The 20517-nt window shown below is 36.8% G+C and overlaps 1 protein-coding gene across 1 annotated transcript; it reads right to left on the minus strand.

Moving 5' to 3' along the window:
• Nucleotides 1-821: 821 nt before the first annotated feature.
• Dmtn (transmembrane and coiled-coil domain 2 protein Dmtn) lies at nucleotides 822-19691 on the minus strand. Its single transcript, XM_017245186.3, has 10 exons — nucleotides 19098-19691; nucleotides 6509-6684; nucleotides 3926-4609; nucleotides 3093-3157; nucleotides 2519-3030; nucleotides 2340-2460; nucleotides 2177-2281; nucleotides 1972-2085; nucleotides 1716-1891; nucleotides 822-1650 (listed from the first exon to the last, which is right to left on the minus strand). Exons 2-10 carry the CDS (start codon nucleotides 6648-6650, stop codon nucleotides 1524-1526), a joined length of 2046 nt encoding a protein of 681 aa, XP_017100675.2. The 5' UTR covers nucleotides 6651-6684; nucleotides 19098-19691; the 3' UTR covers nucleotides 822-1523.
• Between the last annotated feature and the right edge of the window lie 826 nt (nucleotides 19692-20517).

Raw genomic sequence — 20517 nt, forward strand, 5'->3', positions numbered from 1 at the left:
AACCGGCTTTTAATCTTAATTTCCTTAACTGTGCTAGAGAAGAATACTTGTACTATAATCTATCCAATTTATAAAGAATCATAATGTTTTCATCTAGTCTTTCTATTCCCTCTTTTCTTTTCAGGAAAGGTTTTTGAGAAAGTAGGATATAACCTACACCTGAAGAATAAAAATATTAATTACTTTTGGTAGGCTTACCTTCCTGCTGTCCTTCCTGTATCATAATAGCCGGCTGTTAAGGACCTACATCTATATTTACCTACCATATAATAGGTTGGAGTAGTATCCATTTATCTTATAAGTTCTATAAGATCTAATATATACAATAACTTATATAGAATCTATATCTGTTATAGAGAAAAAATATATATTTTACCAACCCAAAGCAAACCTAATGCTAAAATATATCTTGGAATCTAAAAAGTTTCCATTTTATTCTTGATAAAAAATCACCTCTTTAGTCTATAAAGAGTGTTGTTCTATCCATCTAGTCTTTCTTATCATTGTTTTCTATTCAGAAAATGTTTTTGAATAAGTCTATATCCTATAACTGAAGAATACAAATGCTTTTACCTTTTGGTAGGCTCAAATAATGACCATTTCCTAATACCCGGGTCATAAGGACCCATTTCTATATGTATCTATATTTACTACCTATTCGGTAGGCTGAACTAATATCCATTTCTTAAGAACCGACCGATTAGAACCTATATATGTTACGTAGCAACCAAATATAGCTTACCCAGCCAATCCAATCCAATCCACTTAGTATTTAAAACAATGTATTCTCGGTTCTTACGCATGTAATATATTTATTTGTATTCTTTTTTTCAACTTTTAATTTTAGCCGGAGAGGGATTTATTTGTTATCTCTGCTGGGAAAGTCGTCAGCTGGTCAAATTGTCCTACTCGACACGTGTAAATTGGTATTTCTATATTTAGATGTTTAGGCCACCTTCAATAGTTGCTACAATCATTAGGCAAACGTACGTACATTATGGTAATTAATTGTGTAAAAAATAAATACAATAATTCGGGATTTATACAAACTTTCATTTTATATATAATTTCAATAGTTTTATATTAATTTGATGTAAATTTCTCATATAGGTTATACATATACATTATATTATATATTCAAATATATAGTTGTAATGCACGGAGACATGTCAGCATTTTCAAGTTACATATTACTACTTGTGTAGGTTAAATCAATTTTCTCTAAGTGTACGTTTTATGCGAGAATGTGTGTGGTGTGTGGTGTGGGTGTATGCGTCGTGTGCTAAGGATTATGATTTTTTTTTGTACAGTTTCTCGATAGTGTGTAGGTGTGTGTATGTGTGATGGATAATTGATACAATTTCAATTAAAAACGATCATTATTATAATCATTATCGATATAGGCTATATACAAAATATGCACTTTAGAACTTAACTAACTAAAGACCGCTACAAGCTATCCGGTAGATGATACAATGATACGATGACGGTGTGATGGCCCCCTTCAACCCAGCCACTAGAGTTTATTTGACCACCAGCGATTGCTTGAGATGTCGCACCAGACCGGAACCGATATCCTGCACATCCGGCCATTGTCGTATCACAAAGATGACGAAGCAAATGGACAGAAAGGTGGTCAGAACGCGTACCCTAAAAACACAAAGAAAATGGAACGTATTAAGTCACATTGCTTGAGTGAGTGAATCACTAGTTACCTTGTTTTGAGAAACGGCATTATAATGCCAGCAGCTGTGGCCACCAGCAGGAGAACCACTTGCAATATCGTTAATACCACATTGATGAGTTTCACAACCAGGGCCCGTGCATTCGAATTATCAATGCCCTCGACGGTGACGTATTGTTGCTGCGACATGTGCTCCATTTTCGATATCTGTGTTATGAGCATGTTTGGTATGGATTAGTTTGGGAGTGCAATGGGGGTTTGAGAGTCCCACCAAACCAACGACTTACCCTCGTTTGACAGTTCTCGAGCACTTCGTTGACGTCACGTAGTCTTTCATCGCTTTGGTATTGTACTTTCTCCTCCATGTCGGCAATCGTTTGCTTCAGATTCTCAATTTCATTCTATGGAACACAAAGGCGCAACATGAGCACGAATATTGGGCAAACTGCCAAAGCTTCAAGCCCCAGGCTATGTGAACTATGAACTACGAACCTGATGTAATTCCGTCAAGTCATTGATTTGCTCCTCGAGTCCCTCGGCACGATAGCGTTCACTTTCGAGTGTGGCGGTCAGATTGTTGAATTCCTTTTGGCCCGTCTACCATGGAAAGAGGATTAGGAACTGTTGCTAACTGGGAGGACTCCCTATCACTTACCTCCAGCCGTTCGATACGCTCCTTCAGCTTCTCGTTCTCGGCCTTCCGCTCGGCCAGCTCTGTTAGCAGAGTCTTGAGCACTATATGGTATTGGCTGGCACCTGATTGGCTTTTGCCAGATCTGTAATAGAAGCGTAATATATAGTACTGGGTATTACAAGACCTCCATCTCATCTTACCCGGCTGGTATACTTTCGCTGGTTACACTACTGCATTCACTGCCATTGTCACTATTGAACTTTCCCGTGCCGCTGCCCGCACCTCCGGTATTATTATTCTGTCCGCCACCGCCACCGGATCCCGTGGAGGTACCCACTCCGGGTGTTTGCTGCAGCCGCTCGTTGGCCGCCAGAACGTCGGCATTCGAGGACTGCATGCCCTGCAATTCGGCATCGGTCATCTGATTGATGTTGTCGGCGCTGCCAAATTTGTTCTTGATGAGGTGGGCGAATTCGCGGGGCTTGGACATCACGGAGCCGGAGAAGCCGGTGATGCCATCGCGAATATTGCCACCCACATTGCGCAGTCCCTGGCCCACGTCCCGCAGCACTTCGCGCGGCTGTCGGTGCTGACTCTTGGTCTGGAACTGATGATTCTGCAGGTCCTTGGCCCGCTTCGTGTAGTTGTCCAGCTTCTTCTGGAGCTGGGAAATGTTGTGTGCGCTCTTCTGGTTCTTCTTCTCAAAGACAGCCTGTTAGGAAGGGGAAATGTTTAATTTTCTTCAATTCTTTCGTCTCTGATGGGATAACTTACCTTGATGCGCTGCAACTGTTGCTTGTCTGCGCTGGCTGCCAGCTTCAGATACTCATTAACATTATCTGAAATGGAAATATAAAGTTTAATTTCATTCATGTTTAAATTTATTTCAATAGAGAATGATAGGGTAACCCCCTAGATATAGGTGGTAGAGCTTAAGCCATATCGGATAAGAATTGGCTGGGATATACCCATAGTTTGGGTCACATATTGAAAATCTTGGATTTTCAAGGGGGTCCATGGGAAAAATTTTGGAAAAAATTCAAAAAAATATCCAGTTTGATATTTTGATCCAGAATGATGCAGAATTGAAGTAGAAATCGTTTGAGGTACTCCGCTCAAGGATCGGATGAGAATTGGCCGAGATATAGACATCGTTTGGGCTATGTATTGAAAATCTTGAATTTTGAAGGGGGTCCATGGGAAAATTTTGGAAAAAAATTTAAAAAAAAATCCACTTTCATATTTTGATCCAGAACGATCCAGAATTGAAGTACAAATCGTTTGAGGTACTCCGCTCAAGGATCGGATGAGAATTGACCGAGATATAGACATCGTCAGGGTCATATATGGAAAATCTTGGATTCTGAAGGGGGTCCATGGGAAAAATTTTGGAAAAAATTCAAAAAAATATCCAGTTTTATATTTTGATCCAAAATGATGGAGAATCGAAGTAGAAATCGTTTGAGGTACTCCGCTTAAGGATCGGATGAGAATTGGCTGAGATATAGACATATTCTGGGTCATATATTAATTTTAATCTTTAAAGTTGAGTAATGATACTATATTATTATAAAATAACCCCTTGACTAGTAACCCCATTGACTTACCATCTCTGGCAGTTTGCTCCTGACGGATGGACTCCTTGGTGCACTGGATCTTGGTGTTGAGCCGGTCGATGGCCTGGACGCTGGAGCTGCGCTCGTGGCAGCGGCGATGCACCTTCTTGCTGCTATCGAACTCATCGGAGACGAACGAGGAGTAGTAGTCCTCGTTGCCGGACAGGCGAGAGTCCTCCAGGCCACTGCCAGTCCCGGCACTGCCACCACCACCACCACCACTTTGGGTAGGAGCACCGAAATCGACAATGTCCACGGGGGCACCCACATAACCACTGTAGGCCAAAAGGCCGCCCTGGTCCGAGCCATGGGTGCGTCGCTGGCGCTCCCGACTGCGTCGCCGGTGGGTGGGGCTGTGGCTGCGGAAGCCACGAGCCACCACCCCACCGCTGCCTAGACTGCCGGTCACCGTGTTGCCGCCGCTGTAGACAGCCGCCTGTGCAGCTGCCACTGTGCTGGATGAGGCCGAGGAATTGCTGTTTGTGTGCGCGGAAGCCGTTCCCGTCGCAGATCCGGATGTGGTCGCTCCTCCTCCGGCCGTTATTGTCGATGCACCTGCTCCTGGTCCACTAGTTGCACTTCCAGTTGCCGCTGCGGACGTTGTGGAGGTACCTCCGCCGGATGCTGCTGCTGTTTGTGTGGCTGCCGCTGCCTCGCTGGCGCGCTCCCGGGACACTGGCGAATTGTGGCGCATAGAAAAGCACTTATTGGATTAATTCTAAATTCTATTCGGTGGCTTTCTGGGCTTTCAGTTTTGTTAGGAGAGGCGCCAGCTTAAAATGCGGTTTATGGTTTTTGGATATTCATGTATGAGATGGTGAGTCGTGAGTGGTTTTTAGCGAGAATGTTATTATTATTATTATTTTGTTAGAAAAATGTGTTGAATTCTCACAGGCATTGTCTTAAAAATGCATTAGTTGTGTGTCGGAGGATGTGAGAGTGTTTCGGGTGACTTTGATGGACAGTTAGAGACATAAGAGTAACAGCGGAAAATGAAGAAGCAGTGGCAGGCGTTTTAGTAGCGTTTAAAATCGCGTGTGTCTGGGCTGTGAATATATAGAACATGAGTGGGTAGTGAGTGAGTAGAGTAAGCGATGGAGGTGTTTTCAATACAATACTACAATAAAAAGATATTTTTCAATATATATACCTACATTTATCAATGGTTTCGATTGTTTTTTGTTTTTTTTTGTATGCAAGTGTGTGTTGTGGCTTGTTAGGCAGGCTAACATTCAACGAATTACAAAGCTAAAAACAAGGAAAAAAGTTTAATAAAAAAAAAAAACAAAATATTAAAAAAGAGAAATCAACAAAGAACATAACGATGTTAGGCACACAGTCATAAGAGTCATAAGATCGAGAAACTCAAGAAAACACTCAAAAGTAGGCTTCACTTTTTGTCATTCATTTATTCATGACTGGGTTGGGTTGGGTTGGGTGGCTTGTGGTTGTGGTGAGCTTGTTGATGCTGAAAACTCGAAAAAGCATTGCGAACAAAGTGGGGTGGCTGACTGGTCTGGGAGATCTGGTCTGGTTGGGAGGGTTTCTGTTTCTGTGGCTGTGGATGAGTCATCCTTGTCTGGCGGGGGGTTGCTTGCGATTGGAATTTATGCGCCAACAACATGAATCAAGAGTGGCCCAAATAACCCAATGCTTTGTGGCGAGGAGGCTGATGACTAAAAGCTTTTGGATGTGAAAGTTCTATGAGGCATCACCCAAAACTACTAGGTTTTTCATATTTTTAATGAAAATAAATTTTAAATTAGTATTTTAATCTTGAGAGTTTATTAAATTCTAAATATATCTATTGTTTCAATTTTTTATATGAAAATTTCTTACTTGGCCTCTTATTTTTATAATTCTTATATCAAAAATAAGTATATTTGAAAATATTTAATTTTACATTAGGTTTATAAAATGACATATTTAAAAAGAAGTATATTTTTTTATAAGAAATTGAATTAATTTTCGTCACCAATCATTTTTGTGTGTGGCATCCACGTTCGTCACCGGTCTTTTTATTTGTTTTATTTTAAATTTTCTCAACAAGCCTTCTAAGATCCTAATTTATAAAGATTGTCACTCAAGTTTTAAAGAATTTAATACAAATAATATTGATTTATGAAATATTTGACAAATTTCCATTAGTAGGTGACGAATTTTTGTCATTTGACTGCCATTTTAATATAATGTTAATAATTTTATACAAATAAGACACTATTTCTATAAAAAAAAAATATGATAAATAAACCTTAATTAATCACTTCACAAAGAAAACCACAAAAATTCCATAACTAATAGGTTCAAGTTCAAAAACCTCCTAAAAAAAAACAAATATTTATTGGCGGAAGAAGAAATTTAGTAACGCCCCCTGATAACAGAATTGATTTCCAAGCAAAATCGAGCTTGGAAACCGAAACCAGACCCTCAGATTGAAACAAACACCCCGCAGATAAGATGCAGGAAGCTTGAGGCATCCACTAATCAGACCAATTATGGAGGCGGAGGGATGTGGGAAGCCAGTGGGAGGGAAGGCAAGAGGGTCGTCATAATTCAAAGATAATTAATAATTACTTTGTTCGGCACTTCGGCTGGCTGAGGGTGAGCGGCTGGCGCGCAGATTGGAACTAGATCCGCGGGAAGAACGCAGAGGCTGGAGAGTCAGTAGGTCCCGATTTTGGTGCGAAACGTGGGCCGCATTAGGCATGGAGTCCATTATTCCACACTGCCATCCAATGGGGACTAGTATACTGCAAATAGAAATAAGAAAGAAATTGAATGAAAATATTTTCAAATCGGTTTTCTAGGCCAGATTGCAAAGTCCAAAGGTGAACTCATTGTCGGCCAGCTGATAATCCATCCAATCGGAATAATATATATATATATATATATTTATAAATATTATAAGTGAGTGTGAGGAAAACTGGAGCATATGGAATGGGGAGAATTCTTAAAATTCTTGGCCTCTGGCATATGGAATCTATATCTTGTAAATGACATCACGGTCACTTCAAGTGCTTCGAATTTAGATATGTTTACAATGTACAATATATATATGGTATCAGAGATAATGCCTTTAGATTGTTAGCTACCTTATATAGATTGATTATGTGAGCAGACCGTCTACTCAAGTCAAGTGCCATGGGCGGCATGCCAATGAAGTTGAGTTGTTTTTCGGATAGAGGCGGAGGACGAGGCCTCATCATCTGGCACACAGTGATAACAATTGTTTACTTGAATTATAAACAATGCTCCTCCTCCACCCAATTGAGTTATTAATAAACACAACCATACCCCAGGTCGCACCTCTGTATCCAACCAGGAAGATTCTCGCACATGTTCCGGTTCTCAAACAGCTAACTAAGAATTATTGAGGAATTTCTGGGCTTTCTGGCCTTTGTTTACACTAAAGGGAAGGTGTGTTTTGGGTTGAAATTCTATCAAAATTATGGTGAAAATTTCATCGGCAAAAATAAACAAGAATGACCTTTAAATATTTACTTTGAGTTACAAAGTCTAACGAGGAGTTTCTTCCACATGAATTGTATAAGTTATCTCTTTAGAACCATCTTCGAGCATTAAATTACACTACATTTATGATATTTTCCAAGTGAATCGGTTAATCTCTTGCCTTCCATTGTTGAGCTGGAATCCTTTTAGATTTTAATCAGCTTTAATGGATGTCACTTTCACACCCACTTGAGAACTGGAGAACCTACCCCATTGTTACTTCACTTGAGCCATTTTAGAATCTCAACAAGCGGCGTTTTCATTTCCTTTTTTACACTTTCCCTTAGGTCTTTCTGCTTGAGGAATTCTTTAAAGGTTACTCACATTTTTTTAGCTACAAACATGGGTTGCTTGGAGTGAGAATTAGTTGAAATTTAATATTTAAAAGCATTGAATTTTAAAAAACTATTCATAGGTAGAGGAAAAACCGGGAAATAGATGAGGATTCCTCAAGGATAGATAATTAGTTCTCTTTGGAGGTTTTATTTCTCTCTTTTTTGTCTCTTTTTTTTAAATATCTATTATCTCTAAATATCTATATATCTATCCATTCCATAAACCCATCAACTCTATAAGGAAATACCAGGGAATAGAAGAGAATTCTTCAAGGAAAGACATCTAGCTCGATGAGTTTAGAGAAAAAGTGGAGTCTATAACCCGTCTTCATAAACTTCTCAACTCCATACTCCATATTTTCTAGGGAATAGACAAGGATTCCTCAAGGAAATATATCTAGTATAAAAATTTATTTAGATAAGGATAAAGGAATAGATAAGAATTCTTTAAGGAAAGAATTTAGCATTCTTAGTTGCTTTTATTCTCTGTTTTAATCCTTTTTTTATAATAATTTTATATTTATTATAATTTTTTTTAATAAATATAATAATGATGGCAGCGACATTTATAGAGTCTATAGCTCAACTTCCATAAACCCATGAAGCGAAAAGTGGTTGCGAGAAAGTGTCGAGATCGGGGAATCAAGGAAGGGAGGCGACTCTGATGGACTTTGCTTCGAGGCACTCAGTCCCCAGTCCGTTGCGCTTTCAACCCAAATGCTCATCTGCACTTGGCTGCGCCACAGCTGATAGATAGGAGGCACTGGAATGGGTGAGACGGTGGGTGGGTGGATGGGTGATTGGGTGGAAAGTGAAGAAGCGGGACCGGATGCCTCAACCTCCTGCTACGACGATTTGCTGTGTGAATCGCGAGCATAATCATTTTTCTTTGTGAGCGCGGGCCTTTCTTTCGGTTTGTTTGTGAATTTTAATCAACGTGTATTTTGTAACCTTCTTCACTGTTTCTCTGTTTTTGTTTTTCTGTTTTCTGGCTTTGTTGTGCTTCGAGACAAGTCGCGTCTTTTCGCTTTCTTCATTCCCAGGCAGCGCACCTCTGGCGCAGTTGTTTTTTTCACCGACAACTCGTGTGCCGACTTTAAACTTGATGTTTAAACAAAAACACAGCAGCAGCAGCTAAGAAAACAAAACAATAATAAGCGCATTGGTATTATTTATCAAGCGAAACATTACGAACTGTAAGTGCTCTTTCTCCCAACTAATAGTTGCTTTTGTTAATTAAATAAATTCATTAAAAAGTTGCAAAGTAAAAATATTTCATTGAAAAAATTGTTCAGGGTCGTTGCACTCGCTTTCTGAGCACGCTTCGAACCCGTGCCATCTCCGACCGAGTATTCCCCTTTTCACTCTATCGCTGTGTGCCAGTTTAGAGATCAGACGGACAAGTGGCAAATTTTTGATAAGAAATCAGCATGAGAAGCTATGATTCTTCAACAATGTCTGACATGTGCTGAGATGCTTTTGAAATCTTTCAGAAAGCAAATGAATTTCCGCTTTAGAATTTTGGGAAATAGAATAGATATTTCCCTGATGACTCACCAGTCAAATCCTACAACGTTGCAGCTGGGGATTTGGTTATCATTTGTGAAGGTCACCATGCTTGGATTATAGCTATAAAGACGGCATTAAATTATAAGCCCGTTTTTACAGCATACGGAGACAAAGACAGTCGTCAGTCGAGAAGTAATTACACGACTTGCGGTACAAGTGAGGCATGCTTGTGAGTAATTCTATCATTAGATTCAAAAAGCATGTTGTTGGAATGCTTTTTATAGACTTTGGTCCACATTTCTGCTGTCTGTCTGTCGGCCTGGAATAATTTTGCATTCAAATGATCTCACGAAGCGAATTAGACTACGTTCTAGACGATTTAAGATGAGGATATTGAGGAAAAAGCATGCTTTCTTAGAATTAAGGTCTTAATTTTTAAAAATTCCTACCCAAGTTTTCAAGAAATTTAATTTTTTAGATTTATTTTACGAATTATTGATTAAGTAGGTGACGAATTATTGACATTCGGCTGCTCATTTGTTTCCTCAAAGTTCTAGGCGATTAAAGATGAGGATATTGGCGAAAAAGCATGCTTTTTTTTAAGTTTTCTTAGAAGACCCCCTAAGGTCTCAATTTCTAAGATTTCTACCCAAGTTTCCAAGAATTTTAATTTTTAAGAATTAATTTATTGAATTATTGATGATTTTTGATTAAGAAGGTGACGAAATATTGACATTCGACTGCAATTTATAGCTTTAATTTAATGAAAACAATAATTTAATCTCATAAAGCAAATTAGACTACCCTCGTTTGTTTTTTACCAAGTTCTAGAGTCTAGACGATTTAAGATGAGGATATTGAGGAAAAAGCATGCTTTCTTGAATTTAAGGTCTTTTTTTGACAAATTATTGATGTTTTATGATTAAGAAGGTGACGAATTATGGATATTCGATTGCAATTTATAGCTCTAATTTAATAATAATAATAATTTAATCTCACAAAGCAAATTAGACTTCGCTAGTTGGTTTCCCCCAACTTCTAGACGATTTAAGATGAGAATATTAAGGAAAAAGCATGCTTTTCATTGAATGCTTATCATTTCTCGCGTTAAGTTGTGCTTTTTGTTGACTGTTGATTATATAAGCCCCTGCAGACAGTATCATATTTGTTGGCCAGGTCAGGGTATTACGCGCCACAACAACAGACAACCAACCATTGAACTTGCCATGAAGAATTGCAAAGTTTGCTTAACAAAAAAGCAAATGCGGGCCAAAGAAAACAAAAAAAAAAAAACATAAAAATAAGTGAAAAAGCAAACGAATAAACTTTTCGACTTGGCTGGCCAACAATTTAACAAGACTGTGTGGTAGTGGTTTCGGCATTCAAGCGATGTGTTTTATTGTTGCAGGTGTTTAAATTGCCATTCGAGACAAGCCAAAGGTAAACTGTAAACTGTAGAGTGTAGCCTGGCCTGCCAGGCAGCGTCACTTTATTGGGGCTGATGACTTTGTTCTCATTTGTTGCGGAAAGCGAGGCAGGTGGTGGTGTCAAGTGTGGCCCGTGATTCATTCCAAAAAGCAAAAACAACAAATTTTTATGAAAATGTTGCACAACATTGCGTCGTTGTTTGTTTTAGATAAGCAAACCACCAACCAGGAGGAGCTGTCATAATCGACAACCACCACACTCTTGGTTTTTTTCTTTCATTTGTAATCTTATTATCGTTGCATTTTGGATTCCCCCCATGGATCTATTTTCGACCTGCCACCTATGGATATCAGTTATTGCAATTGTTTTTTAATTGCCGGGCCTTAGTTTTCAATCAATCAGCCATCAGGCATTGTGTAAGCAAAACAAATAGAGAGAAAGGGTAATTTTCTTTCACTATCGGTAGTAATTAGGGGGTTACACGAAAGTATGAGCTATCTACAGATAGCGATAGACTTTCAAAATAAATCAGCAAAGCACATTTCTACAGATATACCTCCAAGCAGGAGAGAAAAGGAGAGTCATTTGCGTTTTCCAGATAACTCAAGGCAGGTAAACAAACAAAACTTCAGGTAGCTTGAGAGATCTAATGACTCAAGGTCTAATGATCTCACAATTCTTGGAGTTTTAAGATGAAAAATGGCCCTATTTTGTAGTTGAAAATATTCCACTCCACTTTGTAAATAAGCATGACTGGTTAATAGTGCTTTTCTCTCTTAGCCTGGGCCTATCTTAGGCTGACCAGACCTTATCTAGTGCCCACAAGAAGCCCACACACCTGACACTAATCAGACTGACACCCGGCGGCTAAGCCCACATCCAATTGGGGCCACATCGAGTGTGTAAATATAACCATTTGATTCACCGCCCTATTAATCAGAACCCAGAAGGCAGCGCAACTTGATATCGTTATTTGTGGATATTGTGGAATCGGAGATAGAGAGTCATGGCTAAAGAACTTGAACAGATATATATACAGATTTGTATTTATTTATATTTAGTGGGCATGTCTTGACAGAAAATTACTTCCTGGAAATGCATTTCATTCATTTATTGAGGCCCTCAAGAAAAGTATCTTTAAGATAACTAAAGTAGCAGCATTACTAGGTATTTCCACTTCGTATTCCTCACTTTCCTCTCTACAGCTTTTTGTTTTTCTTTGCGGTTTCTGAGGTTGAGAATGATTTTCAACTGTTTTCAGCGAGTAGCCCCCAAAGGCAATTACCCTTATGACAGTTATCTAATGCTTTTAGACGCTATTTCACTTTTTTTTTGTGTTTTTTTTTTGTGTTTTCTGGCACTGGCACTGGCTCTCTCTTCCGCTGCTGCCAGTTTCCCCATTAACGCAATTGGTTTGTGCCACTTTCTTTGAAAAACATACTCGCTCCAGCATGTGGGGCCTCCGTGATGCTGAAAGCTGCCAGCCAGATATAATACTTCTTATGGGGTGCCCGCTGATGTTTCAACCATAACTCATGACACATTTTTTTTAGAAAAAATAAACTATTTTATGGCACGCTGACATATGTGGGTGTTCTGCATGTTTTTTTTTTTAGATTTTTTTTAAAGTCCATCGAGCTTATAGGGAAGCCTTGACCTCTTCCTCAGGTGAAGGTTTTTCGATTATTTTCTATATTCTGCAAGAGTCTATGATTTAAATTATTATTCCAGATACATACAGCCTTTAAATGTGGGTTTATTCATTACACAACATTAAGCCAATATTAAGTAATAAAAAACAATTATTGTTTGCACATTAACTAATTAGCAATTACCATTAAGCATTTAGCAAGAGTTGGGCATAATTGTGTGAAATTATGCATACAATTATTTATTATTTCTCATACATCAGCCACGCCCGTGTTTCGTCATTTAATTTTTCATTTTTGGGAGGGAATTTGCTTAATTAAAAGCGGGTCTACGGTCTTCGGTCTTCCAGCGGGTCAATAACATTTTCGAGAGAGAAGAAACCCGAGAGGAATCAAAATAAGGTTGGGTTAAGACATTCATTTTATGGTGTCATGGCATTTGTCAAATAAGCGACTCTCGGCTGAACTTTAAGCCGGGAACTGAGATGGGGCTCGGGGCTGGGCTTAAGAAATTCAAAACCGTTATTGAAATGGTTTGGGTTTTGGTTTTTAAAGGTAAGATATAGTGAGTCAGGTCTTGGGAAATGGGGATTATGGAATGGCATTCAAAAAAACAATTTTAGCTTTGAAGATTAAAGATTATAGAGAACTTTTAATGGTAATAGTCCATTAACTTCATCACCCCATCAGTTGTATCTTTAAAGTACAAAGTATTTGTTGAATGTTCTTCAAGGAAGGGGTCTTTGTTTGAAGTATATCTACTTTTATTACAATTTTTATTCGAATTTTCATATAGAATCTATATCTACTATCTTATCTATAATAATAATATTTTAAAAAGTATGGGTTCTTTTTAAAGACCACTTCTTTATACTACTTACATTTTCATTGGATTTTATAATAATTCATATCTTTCGGGTGTTATAGGGTGTATGTACGACGGTTTTTTGCAATAAAATCATATATCGAATTTAAAAATTAAACCTTAAACAATTAATGGCAAAAATAGAATTAAATCATTAATTTCAAAGAAACTATAGCACTTTAAGGTATAATATTTTCGCTTCAAGGTATACAACTTGGTTGATTTGTGGCACATATGTGCATATTCTAAAATAATTTGCCATTAAAATGTCATTTTCTTTAAAAAAACGATATACGATACGGAATATAAATGGAATACGATGGAATATATCCATTATATTAAGTACCTAGTTATCTAAAAACATAAGTTAGATTATATAGATTCCAAATTCTTTCACGAAAAAAAAGCGATGTGTTCTTTAATATTTTTATTCTATCTCTATAATTTTGTATGCATTCCTTGGAAACTTTAATATTATAGAAGCACCCGTAGATTTTTGATTGTCATCTTGACTTGGCAATATTTTCTGGCCAGACTTTTGAACAAACACGACTCTGATTAGCATATTTCGACTAAAGAGCTAGACAAATCTCATAACCCAAAAAAGGAACTATAAGCTTAGACTATCTTTTACAGAAAACAGCCTTGACTCTTCACTCAAGAACTATATTTTCATTACAAACCATAATATATGAATACACTTCCCCCTCGAGAAGTTCTTATATAAATTATAGTCTTTATTCAGCTGCTTTTTTGTTACATTACTCATCGGGCAAAGATCAACCTGTTTAACATTTTTACACCGAATGCTCAATGAATAGCCGATTGCCGATAAAAAAGATGAGAAATGCAAACTCAGACGACTGGGGCTGCCTGGCATGACTAAAATGCTAATACGCAAAAATAAATAAAATAAATATATAAACAAATGAGGCGCGCTTTGGCCAGAGTGTCGTGCTTGAAATATCAAACTCATGAAAGCCGAGATGACCGGAAAGGAAAACACAAAGCTTGGCAGAGCCAGGCAGGCAGGCAGCTATGTCTCTCGGAAAAATATTTATGCTTGAAATGGTCATTTGGGAACAGAGAGAACAGAACCGGGAAATACAACAAAATAAACATAAACAAAAGTTAAAAACAAGTTTTTCGCCAGCCAGCCATTTTTGGAAGGAGCCCCAGCATGAGGGGGCTTGCTACTCCGCCCCCATTAAGTATAAACCCCTTCCTCTGATGACCGAGAATGATTCATTTGCGACTGCCACTGACGTTGATCGCATTCGCTTGATGAATTTAAATTGTTTTCAACACAAAGTCCAACATTAAACCAAAAAAAAGGGGGGATATAATATTTATTGATTTCAGAGGGAAGACAGTTATGCTGAAACTAACCAGACCTTTGTCTTCAACTCGTTATATAATGATTATTTTGTATATTTTTTTTACATTTTTATTTTCAAAGCAAAGCCCCATTGTCTGGCTTGGGGGCCTCTTCCTGTTTGTCTTCCATATGTCGCATATCAAATATTAAATTATTGATTGACAAGTCCTCTCTTGCCTTTCCATCTATTTTTTTTTTCGAAAGGTGAAAGTGAAAAGTTTGTGCTGTGCCCATCGCTTTTATTTATTTTTTTGCTTTTTTTTGCGCAAAACAATTTAACAATTTATGTGTAAATTGTTCACAACGGAAGTTGTTTCAACTTATGTGTGGTGGGGCCATCAGAGCGGTAACAACAACCCAACTGTAGTTGAACTTATAAGGTCAGTGTCATATTTGTTTCTAAAATTCTAACTATGGGATACAGATACTTGTGAGTCAGAGATACAGTAGATACGCAGTAGCTAAAAAGTGGAAGATTTCAGTGACTCATATGGAGAGCTATAACCTAAATGGTTGAGGTTATAAGCCTAGTCTCTTAATCTAAAAATGAAATATCACTTTATGACACTGCTTCTCACTTTTCTGCGTATTTCACTCAGAATTCCTTTTAAAACCCAACGTCTTTTATGACCATACTTGTCGCCTTAAATAAAGAATTGAGAAATAATACAGTAGACTCTCTCTTTTATCAATCAATTACGACTAATAAACGTAATCAACGAGATTAGTATTAACAAGTGGGGGAAAAAATTTGCAGACGAATCTAATCAGCCTTAAAGATTATGATTTTTTGGTGCATATGGTAACAGTTTTGAAGAAAAACGTGACTTTACAGGTCTTCTGGTGGCATTGACATGGTTTTTGGTTTATTTGAACGTCTTTTTAATGAAATATGAGCCTATACAACGCTCATACTAATTTTACGAGGAACCAGATTATTTTTATCGTAATCAGCACCTCGAAATATATGTATTCTGAAAGTTTCAGACAAATCATTGGTGGATTTTGGGTTTAAAGTTAAATAAACATAGATATATTATTTATAGAGAGTTTTTCACAAGGGTAGGGCTTATCATTAAACACTCATGTTCTATAATAATATTAAAAATATAGAAGCAACTAAAAGTTGGGGGTCAAAACACATTTAAGAGCCGGGTCAGCACCTAATAAAGAGCATTTTTAATGGAATATTACCCAAAACAATGCCTATAAGTGATTTGCGAGGAATTTAACAATTTCTATCGTAATTAGCACCTCGAATTACATATATTTCACAAGTTTCAAACAAATCAGCAAAGATACTTATATTAAAAATTATTAAAATTAAGCATATCCTATAAAGAAATTTATCCTAAAGGGGTGGGCTAATCAGAAAACCCTCGTATTCATATCCTTGTATCATAAGAATATGAAAATATGAAAGAATCTAGGTATTGCTACAACAAAAGTCATTAAGGATCTGGGTAAGAACGTATTAAAGAGCCTTTTAAATGAAAAATTTACAAAAAAAATGCTTTTAGGAAAATTAACGAGCTATATATCTTTCTACAGTAATCCACAGCTTGAAATACATTTATTCCAGAAGTTTCAGACCAATCGGTAGTGATTTTTTCATTAAAAATTATTAACAATAGGCCCATCTTTCATAGAAAATCTCCCATTAGGGTTAACCTAATCAGAAAACCCTCATATACCATAGGAATATACAAATTATAATAGAAACCAGGTGTTGCTAGGACAAAAGTCATTTAAGAGCCGGGTCACCTCTCCCTCTCCCACTCTCTTAGCACTTTCTCTCTGGTCCTCTGCTTCTGTTCTGGGCACACGCCCAAAAACAACAGAACGAGGCGAATGAGAATAAACAGAAAGAATTAACAAAAACAAAAACAAAAACAAATCGAATGGGCCAGAAGTTCAAGAACAAAATAAAGTCCAATGCTTTAATGGTTATTTTTTTTGCGGTTACCTTGCCGTCGAATGAAAACCAACCTGATTAAATATGCTAATAATTTGCGTGTTTTGGCGGTATTATATTGCATAATGCACGATACTAGGCATTCGCCAAGATTAATGGAAAATGAAAGTGAAATAAAGTCCAGAAAGTGGGTTATATCCGAAAGCAATTCATCAGAGCGTTTGATTGAAATATTTCCATCGAGAGGAGGTTAATGGATAAATGGGGGATATAAAGATGATTAAAAATCATTAAAAAGACTGAAGGAAAATTACCAAAAAAAATGAGCCCCTATAACCCCTATAGAGTCCCACCTAAGCCGTTAATCTCCTCTCCCAAAAGCCATCTACATATCTGTCTCTCTCTCTATGGGAGATTGCCAGACCACCCTACCACCCACCGCCCTCTTGATATTTGACGTCATAGCAGGCTAATGTCTAGGTCTTCGCACTCAAAATTCTCACATGTATTATGTATGTATAAGTGGTTTTAGTTTATTTATTTTTTTTTTTTGGCGCCGTTGGCAACAAAGTTTTGGAGGAAAAAGCCATGCCATGATGGAGGCTAATTTCAAAATCAAATTAAACAAACTCATGAGCACGTAGTTGAAACATTTTAAGGAATGTGATATATATATTATATATTATATCTATATATCTATATAGCTCATAAATAAAATCATCAGTTGTCTCAGACGGCAGCCCAGAAAAGAGATTATTTCTCGAGGCGCTCGATCTGCACACAAAATTAAATAAATAATATAAACAGAGAGGCCAGAAATAGCTGCTAACAAGACTACACTGAGAGAAAAATAATACCCATTTATATTTATTAACATCTCTCAATTATTTAAGCAAAGTAGCTTTAATTTCTCACAGTGTTTTGTGTATCTTTCCTCTTGAATTTAATTCAATTGCAGACAAATTCAATTGCAGCCGTGCCTGTCTCCGACTAGCAACAATAACTTACAACAACAACAACAAGCAAATACAATTACTAAATAATAACAACAACAACAAACAGGAAGAAGCCACAATCAAAGGAACTAAACAAACATGCCTCGAAGACTATCTCTGAAGACTGAAGACAGTGCAGTCAAGTGAATTGATCAAGAAAGGCATTTATGTACTACAAGTACATGCTATGTACATAAACACATATGTATATTGTGTAAATAAGCTTATTGAAATGGTTGCCATGCCATTAAATGCTTGAATTTCTCTATTCTGTTTATTATTAATTGAATTGAAGTTGTTATTAACTTTAATTGTGTTATGTAGATGTCAGCGAGGGGTGTGGGGATGCCAACTACAAATTGTAATCAAAGTGCAGTCGCAGCAGCGAAAGCCAGGCCATCCGTATCACTTTCCAGGAGCGGATCTAATTACCAGGGGCATTATTATTATTATTATATTTATTATTATTGATAAAAAAGAGAAGTAGAAAAGTTTACAAAGCTAAACTAACTAAAGGGGTATAGATTTTGAAGCCAGTTCTTTGTCTGTTTATGTTTTAAATTTTAATAATGCATTTATAATTAATTTCTAATATAAAAAATATAAGAATAAAGGTCTTTTTCCTGTTTTGGTTTGGTTATGGTTTCTGACATGATTTAAAATTCAAACCTCCATAATATGTTAAGATTCTTGTTTTGTAGCCTGTAGTTGTCTTTCTTTTACTAAAAAGTAAGACTAGTCAGGTCTATGAACACTATACTTCATGGGTTTTAATAACTTTTGTATAAAAAAATAAAAAACTCTACCTTTTTTTTTAGTTTTTTAAGATAAAACTATCTTTCAGATAGTTCCTTAACTAAACTATCTTATACCACCACCTTAGAAAAGAATGAAATTAAATATTTTAGACGAATTACCAACCAAAACATTGTTTATTTAGCAAAATTATCATTGATTTTAAAAAATTTTAAATGTTTAAATACGATATCTATATAAGTATGTATATAACCCATATATTTCAAAATCATACCAAGATATTATAGGGTTTTATATTGAAATAAATAAATAAAAACACACAGGCCTTTAATCCTCCTAGTCTTCTGCCATAAAAAAGTCATATATGAAAACAAATATATTGCAAACAAATTCCCAACTAAAATATTACATATTTAAAAACTTAAATAAGTACATAAACCATCCATAAATCAATAGCTATATTTTATAATGAAAATAAAACTACTCCCAAACCTAAAAAATTAAAAGCCAAAATAATTAGAGGGCAAAAAACCTTTAGCTTTTAAGGCCAAAAGAACCCAGCCAGCTGGACCAAAACCGCCCCAGATTATTGACGGAAAAAAAACTTAAATTTTTAAACTAAACCCACACACCGACACGTTTTGCGGGCTGCAGTTACGTGCCTGGATGGCGGTGTGCGTGCATAGGTGTGGTTGATGGGCCAAAAACAGTGGAAAAAAAAACCAGAGAATAAACCAAAAAAAAAAAATAAAAGCCAACAACAAAGGCTTAAATTAGCAAGTTGGCACTACAAACAACATTCGGCACGCACTCACTCACTCACCTTTGAGCTGCAGGCAACAACAACAACAACAACGACGACAACGCCAACTATTGTGCCTCACCCCCGCTCGCTCTCTCCTCTCTCCAGGTTCGCTCTCTTTCTTTTTTTTTCCTTTTGGCTTGGCTGCGGCTGCTGTTTCTGCTTCTGCTGCTTCTACTGCTGCAGTTTGATTTTTTTTTATGCACACATAAATTTTCAAACTGCGACGCCCTTTTTTCTTCAAAACTAACAAAACAACAACTGGCGCACTAACAACAAACACACGCGCGTTATTTCTTTTATTTTCTTCTATTATTTTTTTTGTAACTTTTCACTTGTGTATTAGATTTTCCTCGATGCGTTCGGGCTACCTCTGCGCACCGCTCCACCGTCGAAGATAATCGCACTCGTCGGAAAAACCAGCCAGACCAGACCAGGACCAGGACCACTATTATTAATTATTATTTGCACTTTGGTTTTAACATTATGGGCCGACTGATTGAACTTTACTAGCCGTATACTAGAGGATCCGCCGCGAAGTGGCCGTTCGTTCGCGCTGGGTTGTTTTTTGTTTCTCCCGAGTCGTTCCACTGTGTCTCGGGTCTCAGGGCTGGGTTCGTGGTTTCGTTCCACTGTGAAATAAATGTGACCAGCGGGCCATACAACAGCTGGGTTCTCTGTCCCTGGTCTTAAGGGGAGTTAATTGTTTTGTAGCTGGATTTCGCTTAATTTCTATAACAGAAATACTATGAGTTTATAAGTCACAAAATAAATTTAATATTTTCCACTGTGCCTCTAATCTCTTGTTTGGTTTCGAAATTTTGTTTCATCTTTAAAAATTAGTGTTGCCAATGGAGTGCCACTTCTGTTCCCACTGGAACATGGAAATGGAACACGGGACGATTTGAATGTGGTTAGAGAGGGCTTTTTTGGTGGTTTTTAAAAAAAATCTTAATATTTTAAGCGTTATTCAACAAAAATCTTAAAACGTGATTTTGTTCAAGTACTCTACAGTAGTAAACAAAATAAAGTTTACGGCAATATCCTCTAAAACAGTGTTGAATAACACTCTTGATAAGATAAACAGAAGTTGATTGTTACAATACCCCACTTTAAATGAAATATATTTTGAAATATAAAAACTTTTCCTCCACCAAAAGAATTTAAATTATCTGTTATTAGTAATAATAATATTTAATAATAATAATAATATCTGTAATAACTTGTTACTCATGCATAATAATAAAAAAGAGCGCAAAAATATCGACAAAGAAATTTTATTGCTATTATCGCTAATATTTCTATCGATATTTGAATTGCGCGCCTGTTAAGCTAGTATAAAAAGTACTAAAATAATAATAGTATTTAAGTACCATTTATTTGCCTTTCTGGTATTTAAAAATCCCTTATTTATACCAGACAGGTATTTCGCTGCGTTTTC

This window comes from Drosophila bipectinata, chromosome 3R, assembly GCF_030179905.1.
Source record: "Drosophila bipectinata strain 14024-0381.07 chromosome 3R, DbipHiC1v2, whole genome shotgun sequence".
Classification (NCBI taxonomy): domain Eukaryota; kingdom Metazoa; phylum Arthropoda; class Insecta; order Diptera; family Drosophilidae; genus Drosophila; species Drosophila bipectinata.